This window comes from Phascolarctos cinereus, unplaced genomic scaffold, assembly GCF_003287225.1.
Source record: "Phascolarctos cinereus isolate Bilbo 61053 unplaced genomic scaffold, phaCin_HiC Scaffold_7;HRSCAF=346, whole genome shotgun sequence".
Classification (NCBI taxonomy): domain Eukaryota; kingdom Metazoa; phylum Chordata; class Mammalia; order Diprotodontia; family Phascolarctidae; genus Phascolarctos; species Phascolarctos cinereus.
The window spans coordinates 4,355,045-4,368,548 of record NW_027556180.1 but is presented as its reverse complement, the minus strand read 5'-3'; the positions used below and the strand labels follow the sequence as shown (position 1 = coordinate 4,368,548).

Genomic DNA, 13,504 nt, shown 5'->3' with positions numbered 1-13,504 from the left:
ACCTTGGAAACAGAGTCTAACCTCTCTCCTCCACTTTCAAAAATGAGGGGGTTGAAATATAGACACACATATATATGTATACATACATATATAATACATAAATGGTACAATTAGGTATATATACGTAATTCTATATAAGTATATGTAATAAGATATATGTGTGTATATATGTATATGTATACATACATAGAATCCTTATATATGATATAGAATCCTTAGTGTAAACTTCTGGCTATGGGTCCTAAGATCTGACTCTGTTGTTCACTTGATCATAAGGGGATGCTAGGCAAAAAGCATGATAAGAACCAGAGGGTATGTTGATCCTATGACCTTGATTGTACGATCGGCCTCCTGAATAGGGATTCCTGTTCCTATTTCCATAAGTCAGTATCTTCTCCATCAGCCTTGGCCAGGTCTCTAGATTCCAGCACACAGTTCTATGGATAATTCGTGTCTATTCCATTCATTCATTGACCTTTCATCAAACATTGATTATGATATTCCTTAAGCACAGGTCTGACCATGTCACTTCCCTGCTCCAAAAGCTCCAGAGCCTCCCAATTCTTTCTAGGATAAAACACAAACTCTTCTGCTGAGCATGCAAGGCCCTCCCTGCTCTGGTGCCAGCTGACCTTCATACTCCCCTTATACACTCTCCACTCCTGCCAGATGAGCTTGCCCGCTTTTTTTATCTCTCCTCCATTCCATCTCCCATTTTGTGACTTTCCAATTGGCTGGATGAGCTATATTGGGCTTGGTTTTAGTGGTAAGGGTTCTGGTTTTAGAGTAAGAGTCCTGATGTCTAAGGTTTTGCTCCTGGGTTGGGTCACCTAGAGATGAGGGCCTGGTATCTAAGGCTTTGGTCCTGGAGGTAAGAATTTGGGTGTCTGAAGCTCTGATCCCAAGAGGTAAGGATGTGATGTCTGCCCCTTTGTCCTTTAACCTGATTGCCTTGTGATAAGGGCCTTGGAGGTGAGGAAACTGGTTTTTGAGATTCAAATTCCAGAGGTAAAAACATCATGTCTCAGGCTCTGCTTCTGACTTTGAAAGGTCTGATGCCTAAGACTGATCCTGAGTTGTGTCTGTAGTAGAGAGCCTTAGTGTAATTTCACTATTTTGATACAGCTCACATGGAGGCCAGAATAGACTTCTCTAATATCTTCTCCTTCCCACCTTCCCCAAGGGAAACTTTTTATTCCTGCCAGGAGGGGAAGCAGGAGGTTGGGAGCAGAAACTGGTCACTGCTCTCCTTATAGAGAAAAGTATACTTGCTAGGATTATATCAGTCTGCTCCCTTAAATATTGTTAGTCTAGGTTCAAGCTAAACATCTGATTGTTATTCATTAAGGGATAAAAGAGGCCCCCAAACTTTATATCCAAGGCTTGCCCTTTTCCTACAAGTACCAGTTCCACAATGAACACGCATAGCAAAGAAACCCATTCATCCAAGTCTATAGCAAAAAAAAAAAAAATCATAAAAATCACAATATGAGCATATATGCCAGATGATACACTGATTGAAAGAGCTCTCCCCTTGGAAATGAGTTAACTTAGCTCAGCCATGAAAGAGGGAATCTCTGAGCTCACCAGAGGAGGAAAAACATCCCCCAAATCTCTAGTGTGGCAAGCTGAGTAAGGAGGAGACTGCCAGCTCCTCTCACATTGGCTTCTTGCCAGAATTCTTCTCTCTCTTCAATGACCTGAAGAAAGGTTAGCATCACACATCTCCCTTGAAGCTGGAAGTCAGAAGAACCCTCTGCCCTCTCTCATTCTCATCAACTCAACTTTGCCCCCCTCATGCAGGTGCATAGCATTGATTTCCACTGAGGGAGAATCCCATACCAATGGGCTTGGAGCTCAAGTTACATTAGCAATATTGTATCAAGGTAAGGAAGAGTAGCCCTATACTCCAAGGCGGTCAGTTTTGGGATGGAGGGCAGTCACCCAGGGTCCACAAACACATACCTTGGGCTCCCCAATAATGACTCAATGGCATCCTTTCAATATGGATTTTCATCTGCTCTTTGGGTCAACTACAATTTTGACTTTTTTTTTTTGAAAGGGGGTAGGGAGGAGTAGATTGTGCTTTTCCAAGATCCACTGCATCCCAGTATCCCCAGGAGAAAATTTTTTGACAAAATACCATAAAACAGTGATAAAATGGTGTTTGGTTGGTTGTTGTTGTTAGTGGCGGGTTATTGTTTTGTCTGTTTATGTGTGGGAGTAGCTTGCGGCCATTCAAAACCTTACAATTTCTTAAGTACAATCCAGCCCGTTTTCCTTCCTCTATTCAGCTATGGTCCCTAGTCATTGTCCATCTCAGGAGCTGTCCCAGGTACATGCATCATTGGACAGTGGGCTGCCTATTGAGCTGTGTGCTATAAAATTGATGATGAGGAATTTTTCATTTCCTACGTGGATGGTTGGGCTGATTCTCTTTGGAGTGGTTGTAGATATTGCTAAAGAGGCTTTCAGTATTCTGGGGCTTGATGCAATCAGCACAATGTTATCCACAAAGAGGAGCATCTGGAATACTTCATCATCCCCAGGGATTTCACCTTTTATTTGTATTCTGCACTGCATATTCACCATGGCAAAGGTGAATGCCTTGGGCCAGCACCCATCTTCTTGTTTTATGTCATGCTTGATTTTAATTAACAGTGAGAGGATCATGAGGAAGGGGTGAATCAACTTCAAATTTTAGACCTGCAAATGCCACATTTACCTTTGTCCCAAAATATATAAGGAGCAAACCTAGGGACTGAGCATTCTGCCCAGAAACCCCTTCTAAGAGGAAGGCAGGAGAGTCAGCACAAGCAGAGATCTGTGACACCACTGGGAATAGGAAATGCCAAGGACTATGGTCAATTAGGTCTGACTGCCACCCTTTCCCTTGGATAAACTCCTTTTCAAGGATATTTTCAAGGATAAACTCCTTGGCTAACACTCTCTGGATTTGTCCTCACAGATGGCATCAAATGATGACTTTGGCTCATATTATCCTGGCAATCCTCAACCTGGGGACCTGATTGAAGTATTTCGTCCAGGTTACCAGCACTGGACTTTATATCTGGGTGATGGCTATGTCATCAACATGGCCCCAACAGGTAAGAGCCTTGCCCAATTATTTCTTTTAAATGATATATTTTCATTGTTATCTTTTAAGATATATTTTCATTGTTATTTTTTGCTTTTCTGATACCTAATACTAATTTCCCATTGTGTCTGTCCACCTCACCCTGACTAAGAAAGACATCCTTTATAAATGAACCAACATGTCAAAAAAAGTCTGATTCATATGTATTTTTACATGCCCATGGTCCTCCACCTCTGCAAAGAAGCAGGAGAGATGTCTTCTCATGTTTCTTTGGAGTCAAACTTGTTCATTCTAATTTTACAGCATTCTGTTTTTTGTTTTTTGTTTTGTTTTCATGAGGCACTTGGGGTTAAGTGACTTGCCTAGGGTCACATAGCTAGTAAGTGTCAAGTGTCTAGTCTGAAATCAGATTTGAACTCAGGTCTTCCTGACTCCAGGACCAGAGCTCTATCTACTGAGCCACCTCACTGCCCTCTAGCATTCAGTTTTGATTATGTTGCTGCTGTTGTTTCTATTTTGTCAACGTTATCTATATTGCTTTTTCTGGTTCTGCTTACTTCACATGACATCAGTCCATACAAGTCTTTCCATGATTCTTTGTGTTTATCATAATCATTGTTTCTTATAGCACAGTATTAGGTTACTGTATCCTCATAGCACAATTTGTTTTAGCTAATTGATTATTTATTTCCCCTGAGTTACATAGGACTATGACTTTAAAGATCAAATGGGCCTTAGAGGTCATCTAGTACAATCCCTTCATTTTACAGATGAAGAAACTGAGGCATAGAAAGGTTACATGACTTTCTTAAGGCTGCATAATAAGTAGATGGAAAAATCAGGATTTGAACTCAGCTCTTTGACTCTAACCAAATCCAGCACTCCACTGCCTCCCATCACTTCCCTTTGTAAGTGCTTTTCCTAGTACAATAGGGAGAGTAATATCATTAGCTCCCACCTGAAGCTTCTCCTTGAAAAATTGAAGGAGTATTAAGGAGTGGGGGTGGGGATGAATAGGGGCTGTAAGCATTTCCTTTCATTTTGAGATTACTTATTATAAACTTAATTATTAAAATGTTATTATCAATTTATTATAAACTTAATGTCAAGTGTCACTATTCAACTTTCTTTGCAACTACCTAGAACCACATCAAACATTCTAACAACTTGCCAGGATTTCTCTCTCTGTCTCTCCTACATTTGTCCATTCCCTTCCATCTCCTCTTTCTCAGACTGGGAACAGTGGGTGTGTGGGTGTGTGGGTGGGATGTGGGAGTGTGTGAGGCCCCTCTTCTCCTGCTTCATTTTGTTCTTTCTCTGATTTGTTTCACAAAGGTCCTTCCAGAATTCTTTTTGCATTCCTCATAACCCTCCTATGTGTCAATCTTCACCACATTCGAGAATTGCATTACATGAATGTGGTAGGATTTATTTAAACATCATATTGTTGCTGGTAGCTTCTTTTTCTTCTTATTTACAAATAATTCTGTTGTGAACTATATCTGTTTTCTTTTGGCTCATGATCCCGAACTCTTTACATATAGAACAAATTCTCCTGGATTGGCCAATTCTCAGGGATAGCTAGGACCTGTATTCTGAGAACAGGAAGGCTATCCAATAACATGAATGAATTCCACGGTTCTTTCTTAAGTGGTACTAGGTGCCAGGCCCTGGGCTAGCCTGAGGATACAATGACAAAAAGACAACAGTCCTTGCCCTCCAGTAGCTTGCGTTCTACTGGGTCATTTTGTTGCCAAATGGCATGCAAGTTATTTGGGGTTTTATTTGTGTTTTTCTTATTATTTGCATTGGTTTTTTATTATTTGTATTTGTTTTTATTACTTGTACTTGTGGTTTGTTGTTATTGTTATTGTCATTGTCATTGTCGTGGTCATGATGATGATGATGATGGTGATGGTGATGGTGATGGTGATGATGAAGGTGATGATGATGATGATGATGGTGATGATGATGATGATGATGGTGATGATGGTGATGGTGATGGTGATGGTGATGGTGATGATGGTGATGGTGATGGTGATGGTGATGGTGAAGGTGATGATGATGATGATGATGATGGTGGTGATGGTGATGGTGACAATGATGATGATGATGGTGATGGTGATGGTGATGATGGTGATGGTGATGGTGATGGTGATGATGGTGATGGTGATGGTGATGGTGATGGTGATGGTGATGATGGTGATGGTGATGGTGATGGTGATGGTGATGATGGTGGTGATGATGGTGATGATGGTGGTGATGATGGTGGTGATGGTGGTGATGGTGATGGTGATGGTGATGATGGTGATGGTGATGGTGATGGTGATGGTGATGGTGATGGTGATGATGGTGATGGTGATGGTGATGGTGATGATGGTGATGATGGTGATGATGGTGATGATGGTGATGATGGTGATGATGTCCTTAACTCTACAGTGCTAGAAGAGTAAACGTGAATCTTTTTAATTCTCAGAATCATTGCTCAAAGCAAAGGGAGGTGGAGAGGCACAAGACTGCTTGGCCCTCGTAGGTGACTGTCCTCTCTTTCCTCACTTCCCTTTCAGAGGACAGCTCCCCTGTTCCATTTACAAGTGCTAAATCCGTATTTAGCAAAAAGGCCCTGGTACGGATGCAGCTCTTGAAAGACGTAGTGGGGACCGACACTTACAGGATCAATAACAAATATGATGATGTGTACCCGCCGCTGCCACTAGATGAAATCATCCGCCTGTCGGAATTCCTTATTGGCCAGGAGGTGTCTTATGACCTGCTGGTCAACAACTGCGAGCACTTTGTGACTTTGCTCCGATATGGAGAAGGGATTTCAGAGCAGGTAACTCCCTTCTCTGCCTCTCTGGAGCTTTGGCTTATGATCTTCAGAGAACTGATACAGTTATCTGGAAGGGGAAGTTTCTGCCCTTGGGGAAAATGTGTTTTCTTTTTTCTTGGCGAGTTCAAGAGGGGAGCAGTAGAAGGCATATTTATTGACTCTGGCATGAGGTGACCTGGGTTCTAATACTGCCTCAGACACTTCCTTTCTGTGCAACCTTGGTATAGTCATTTACCCTCTCTGAGCTCCAGCTTCCTTATCTGCAGAATGAGGAGGTTGTTACTAGGCTTCTTAGAGGTGCCTTCCCACCTTGGGTCTGGGATCTCTCTCTAAGCCCCAAACCCATGGCTCCAGCTGTTCCCAGGCTTGCTCCGCCTGGACCTCCCCTGTGCATCCGCTCCTCAACCTGTCTAAAAACAAGTCAATTATCTTTGCCCCAGCCCTGCTTCCATTTCCAGGCTTCACTGCTTCTGGTAGTGAGATCACCAAGCACCCAGTCTCCCCAGTTTAGAACCAATGTCGGGTCTCTCTCTCCCTTTGGATCTGTCTCTTTCCCTTTCTCTAAATTCCAGTCGATCAGTAAGTCCTGACATCGCTCCCTCCACAGCATGCAGATGACTGATTGCTCCTTCTAAACCCACTGCCACCAGCCCTGTGCAGGTCACAGTGAACAAATAACTAGCATTTGCACAGGGCTCAAAGGTCTGCCAAGGACTCTGAAGCACATTAGCTAAATGGAACCTAGAAAGACGTTCAGTGTCAGTGCTGCTAATAGTCAAGTTCAGAAAAGATAACTGACTTTCAGGAAACACAGCTAGCAAGTGTTTAAACAAGTAAGATTGAATCCAGACCTTTCTGACTTTAAGGGTAATGTTATGATAATCACAGTTAGCATTTACATAGCACTTGAAGGTTTACAACCTACTTTTCACAGTTATCACATCCAATCCTCTCAACAACTCAGGGAGGTAGGTGCTATTACTATCCCCATTTGACAGATGAGCAAATTGAGGCTGAGAGAGATTGAGTGATTTGCCCAGGGTCACACAACTAAATGTCTGAGGCTAGATTTGAATTCAGGTCTTCCTGACTTCACGCCTGGGGCTCTTTCTACTGTACCACTTAGCCGTCTATATCATGATGAGATTGATAGAGACTGCCCTTAAGGCAAGGTATGACTAAACTCCTTTGGGGGAAGGGATGGCCCCCAGACTGGTTCATTTTAGTTGTCTGCATGAGAAGTTAACTTGACAAGATAGTATGCACCAACACTGACTTTTCATGAAATTAGGGGAAGTGGATCAACCCAGTCACATGCCCAGATTCCCTTACACTCCTTCCCTGTCCCCATGGGCTGTTGTTCCTCACAGTAAATGTAACACCAAGATACTCTCCTCTGCATTGACCCAGCCTCTACAGCTTGCCCCCTCTCCAACTTATTTGTGTGGGTTTGGACTTCGAGTTCTTTTGGGGAATTAAGAAAAATTTCATCATCTTCACAGATGCATGAAAGCCACAGTAGAAATGACCTTTATCTTGAGCAATGGAAAGGAAGGACTGGAGGAACAGGCTGCCACTGGGACCACTGAATCTTCTTCCAAAGGAGACCTTTTCGTTTCATTTTCTTTCTTTACAGGCCAACCGAGCTATTGGTGCCATTGGGATTGTAACTGCTGCTGCCGGCGCCTTCTCCCTCCTTGGCTTGTTTCCGAGCAAACAAAGGCAAAAACACTATTAACAATTTATTGGAGAAATCTTAGAACTGATGCAATTGTGAGAAAGCAGCCAGCCATGGGGTGAATTTTCCCTGAGTCACTGATGCCCCTAAACACGGGCTCAGTAACACCCTGGCTGTGCTCATCCCCCTTGCCCAGCTTCTGTGTTGCTGAATGCTTTGGGTGCCCTGTACTGATATGCTATGGGTCTGTGGGGATGGGGGAGGGGCTCCTCAGCCAGGGCAACTTTTGAGGTTTAATCATAGGAGACTATTTTCTTTTCCCAAAGATGGTTTCTTTGTATTTATTACATGGGCAGAGAACTGCCTTCTGCCATAGTCCCAGACTAAACCCAGCCCCTCAAGTGCCAACTCTTAGAAAGGAGGGAAATCCATAGTAGTATGGAAAGATGTACTGGGTCAGTAGAAGTCACCTCTATCCACTGGGAAGGCAGCATTGGACTAGAAAAGTTTCCCTGAAGCCCCTTCTGGCTCTTAATTCCTGAGTCTAAAAGCCACAGCCTGTGAGGGAGGTCCGACATTTTGAGCCTTCTTCACTTTCCATTGTTAAGCCAGGTCTGGATCTAGGGGCTTTCTCTGTCCCTGAGGTCTGGGGTGGGGGAATCCTCTGATGGTGTAGACCCAAGGTGCCCATTGAAAGGTTTCTTAAAAGCCAAACTTCTAAAAACCATCATCCTACAATATGTTGTTTACAGGAAACACATTTGAAATACAGGGACACACACAGGGTAAAGGGAAAAAGCTGGAATAGGATATCTTATACTTCAGCTGAAGTAAAAAAAAAAAAAGCAGGGGTAGCAATCCTGATCTCAGGCAAAGCAAAAGCAAAAATAGATCTTATTAAAAGAGATAAGGAAGGAAACTACATCCTGCTAAAAGGCACCATAGACAATGAGGTAATATCATTACATATATGCACCAAATGTTATAGCATCCAGATTCTTAGAGGAGAAGTTCAGGGAGTTACAGGAAGAAATAGACAGCAAAACTATACTAGTGGGGGGGACCTCAACCTCCCCCTCTCTGAACTAGATAAATCTAACCACAAAATAAACAAGAAAGAAAAACCAGACTTCTTGATCTGGTGACAAGGTGTAGGAAGAAGTGCCATAGACTTGGGAATCAGGAGATAAACCCCACCTGAGACACAAAGGCTAGCAGCCTTAGCTTGGAGATCTCAAGGAGGGGGGAGCACACCCCCCATCCACTCCTCCACAGACAGAACTTTCCATTTCAAGTCTAAATGTGCCTTCTTACAGGCTCATAAACCCCAAGCTGGAGAGGTTAGATCATGAGTATGAAGAACCTCCTAGGTGAGGGAATTCCCTCCACCAAGGCAGTTGCTGCCTTCTAGCCAACTAACAGTCCAAATGAGGTGTCTGGAGCTGTAGCATCAAAACCCAGTTGGAGACAGGAACCACTAAATAATTCATAAGGATCCCTGTGGCTGCATATGACTTAGAAAAACATATATAAACATTAACCTAGGGTCTATCATATTTTTATTTGTTTTGTGAAATATCTCCCAATTACATGCTAACCTGGTGCACATCAGTAGTGTTTGACACCTCTGGTCTAGAACTCCTGGGTCCCACAGCCAGGATATATATATTAGAGACAGACATGAACCCAGGTCTCCCTGCTTCCAGGCTGGTTCTCTACCCTCTACTCAACCCTGCCTCTAAAAAAAAGGGGAAGGGACTGCATGCCCCCTTTAACAGTAGCCCCACCCAGAACAAGGCAATATGTAAAAACTTGTCCTCAGCAGTGGAGTCCACAGAGCTATTTCCTACCCTGTTGTTCTCAGCTCCCAAGCCTCCTTCCAGGGGCATGGCCCAATGCTTCCAAATGCTGTCTGTCTCTTCCACTCCAATCCAAATCCCATATCTTTTTGTGCCCTGCTCCTAGACAAGTGCCAGGGAGGTAAGCAAGGGCTCAGGATGTCACGTTATGATGTAACCAATGGCTTACGTATGAAGCCTGCCACAGCTTATGGGCATTCTAAGAGAGGAAGCCTAGATAGTGTCATAGTGCTAATTATCACAATAATAATAAACTGGGCATTCCATGCCAAAGCCCTTCACATTCATCATCTCCTTTGACCTTCACAAGAATCCTGGGAGCTGAGGGCTACAGGTATTATCACCTTCCCCAATTTACAGATGAGGAGATGTCCCCTCATAGTGTCTGGTAAATATCTGAGGGGTGTTACCCAGTTCTTCCCTCTACACTGTGGTCAGTCAAATATGTGAGACTCTAAAGTTGGAATTCCATGCAGTTCTATTTTGAGGAGAGTGAGGGAAATATGAAGTGGGCTGTGACCAGAAAAGCCTTCCTGGCCCCTGTGAAAGACCTCCTTTCTAGGGAGGGGCCTCTCTGATGCACCTCCTGATAAGCTCTGCCTGGTGCAGCTGGTTCATTCTTCAAACTCACCTAATTATAACCCTGGCTTGGTTTTCAGGGGCTTTGCCCAAGGCTCCTAGGGTTTCAGTTTTCTTTCCCAGGAGAGTGCCTGGCTAAATTGGTCACCATTTTGAGGCAGCATTTTCGTATGGCTCTTCTCATGTTACATGTATTTTCGTGGCAGGCACTATGGCTTGATTACAGGGGGTGCTTCTTTCTGATAGATAATTAGGTTGCTGATGAATTTGGGATGGTGTAGATGGTGCAGTTTGGGCTTTCTTCCTTTGGAGTAATTTTATAAAAGGCACCATGAGAGATACTGTGGTTGAGGGCAGAGAGCACTGGACCTGGAGTCCCAAAGACCTTGTTCCATTCCTACTTCTGATACTCTCTCGATCTCTGAGCCTGAGCGTGTCATAGTCCCTGTGAGCCTCAGGCAAGCCTGAGTCCACAAGGTAAATATGGCATGTGAGCATAGCATTATCTCACAATAAACAAGACTTGAGCAACGATGTCCTCCTTCAGAAATGCTGAGCTGAGCGGTTGTTAACTGAGTCAGAAAGGCAAGAGCCTTCCTGACATTCTGTGATAGCCCACCTGAAATGAAGAAGCCTGTGTATTTAATCAGGAGAACTTGTACTCACCCCCTTTACTCTCCCCAAAGGCCCTCAACAGAAGAGACCTCAGCAGTCACACAGTGCAGCCTCCTCACTTTCTGGACCTTGTAAGGTATGGCTGATGTTCTGCGTTCAGGAAGGTCCGATACATAGAACTCTGGACTGGGCATCAAAGGACCTGGCTCAGCCACTGACCACTCGTGTGACCTTGACAAAGTCCTTCAACCAATTTGGGCCTCAGTTTCCAGCTCTGTGAAGTGAGAGAACTGGGCTAGACCCGAGGTCTCTTCAGCCCGAAAATCGATGATCCTCAAAGTGAATAGAGGTGGTGTGGCCCAGTGGAAAGAGCCGATTGTGAGTTTCAGGCTTGATGCTTTCTCAGCAAGTCTAACCCCATAAGTTTCCTCATCTGTCAAAATGGGTTGTCCTGTGGAAACCACTTTGTAAGCCCCAAATACTGTAATAATGTGAGTCTGTGACTGCCCTTGGGCTCTCTTTTCCTAGAGGCATTCCCAATGAAGCTTGAGGACCAGAAATGCCTGACTAGGGGCAGCCAGACCACCCAGAGCACCCAAGGTCTTAACCTGGTTTTCTGGGTGGAGGGAGGGGCAGGACTAGAAAGCTGAGCTTTGCACATGGATAATTTAGCCCGGGGATGCTGAGCCACCATCTACTTTGAAGAATCTTAGATGTAGATCTGGAAGGGAACTTCAAAGCTATCCATCCCATTCTCACACATTACAGGTAAAGAAACTGAGGCACAGAGTTATTTGCATAGGGTCACAGAGCTTTAAGTGTCTGAGACAGTAAGTAAACATAGATCTCCTTGATTCCAAGTCCAATGTTTTCCTATTTCACCCCGCCTCTCATAGTTTGACAAAATGAAACATTTCTCTTCAACATAGAGTTCCCACTGCTGCCAGGGGCTATTGAATTAGACAGATGGGACCAATATGAGCTCATGCTTAGGAGTGCTAGGCCTCATAGGACATTGATACATTTGGCCTCCTTTGAAAATTTTCTGCTTTTCAAACAAAGCATCTCCCTGAATCAAGAACTTGTCTTTTGAACATGAATGTTTATCTGCTGGTGCTGCATGACTCTGAGTCATGGGATACACAGAGACTGTGAAGAATTCAAGCTGTGGGTCCCCAAAGGGCAGTGGTGATGAGGGTGATGGGTGTGAACAGGCTGTGGCATGGTACCTGTGAATGTGTAAACACAAATGATATCAGCAGAGAGGCAGGGGAAACAGAAAGACAGCAAAGAGCAAGAGATGGATGGCTTGCATTTCCTGCTGGTAGTCACCCAATGTCCGGAGAGCTAGAGAAAGGCCCCCAGCATGTTGAGCAGAGCTCCTGTGGATCATGCATGGGGAGGGCACAGGCTGGAGTTGCCCAAAATGAGAGAAAATCATGGATGAGCTGCAACCTGTGTCATTGGAAGGAATTCATGAGAGTCTGCTGAGTGTTTAGGTCTATGTCTACCTTTACTGCCACTGATGCATTTGTGCTGTTCATCCTCACACTGCTGAAGATACAGAGATGTGTTGTCAAGAGGATTCTTGATCTGGTCAGTTTTAGGTTGGACTGGATGGGCTCCAAGGTCCCTTCTAGCTCTGCAGTTCTGGGGAAAAGGTCAGTGGAACCTTTGCATGTTAGTGAAGACTTTGGGTGACCCAAAGATTGGGGAACCCCTACTCTATTGAGTGACATCAAATCTATATGGCATGATGCCAGTCACACATAGGTACTCAATGATGCTTGGCTCTCCAGTTCCTGGTTTCATTAAATAGCCAAGGTTGGATTTATGACTTTTGCTGATCTTCCCAAATATGGGGATAGCTCCATTAGAAGAGGGCTGTGGAAGAGGAGAAGCATTAAGGAGAATTATTATCAATGGAACTGAATTAAATTTGCTGTCTTTGAATGAGATGGACAAGTACACACACACACACACATTCAAATACAAAGACAACATGTGCACTGGAACACTCTTCAGGGCCCTTCATTTGGCCTCTCAGAGAGGAGCATATAATTCACTAGGACAGCAGGTCATTCACTATGTGAAAAATTGGCTGGATTTGGACATGAATCATTGGAAACTCCTTTAGAGATGTTTTTTAAAAAAGAATATTAGCCAGGTGTGGAGATAACCCACCTGTAATCCCTGCTGCCAGATGGTAGATGGTAGGCTGGTATATGGCTAGCGCCCAGGATTTCTGAGCTGCAGTTGGGCTAAAGCCAATTGGTTGTCCACACCTGAGAGTGGGGAGTAGGGTGGTGTACCAGGCTGCCTAAGGAGTGTACTAGCACATCAAAGCTCCCATGCCAATCAGGCCTATTAGTGGCTGCTTATATATCTAGCCTAAGCAAGATAAGTCTCAATAATAATAATAATAATAATAATAATAATAATAATAATAATAATAATAATAATAATGCATGACAGTCAACCTTCTCCTAGATTCTAAATGTATCTCCATTGAAGAACACATAAATAATTTGTTCCTTTAAGGAGATGAAGTAGGCAAATCTACTTCATGAGACAAATTTATTGGAGAACATGGTCAAAAGTCATCCAAGGTAGAGAGGCATGTATGGGTTGCAATCTGCATCTTTGGAGGGAGTACCCACATTGATGAAGTCACATGAAGTCCAATTATAGCAGAAGCATTTTTAAACCTTTATCAATTCCATCACTGAACTATAATATACGTTTCAGAATGGTGAGTGTCAATCCAGGCCCTCATGCCAAACTTGGCAAAGGACCTTCTCTCCTAGCACCCCCAGGAATGCCTTTGAGAGATCCCCTCCTTC

The 13,504-nt window shown here is 43.8% G+C and overlaps 1 protein-coding gene across 6 annotated transcripts in view; it reads left to right on the top strand.

Annotated features, from left to right (window-relative positions):
• Nucleotides 1-11,996, top strand: part of PLAAT1 (phospholipase A and acyltransferase 1) — a 28,296-nt gene extending 16,300 nt beyond the window's left edge. For all 6 annotated transcript variants that reach the window (XM_078147447.1, XM_078147449.1, XM_078147448.1 and 3 more), the window contains exons 2-4: nt 2,969-3,107; nt 5,665-5,933; nt 7,567-11,996. In XM_078147447.1, coding sequence (XP_078003573.1) covers nt 2,969-3,107; nt 5,665-5,933; nt 7,567-7,668 — 510 coding nt within the window. In that variant the 3' untranslated portion in view covers nt 7,669-11,996. The remainder of the gene's footprint in view (nt 1-2,968; nt 3,108-5,664; nt 5,934-7,566) is intronic.
• The last annotated feature ends 1,508 nt before the right edge of the window (nt 11,997-13,504 follow it).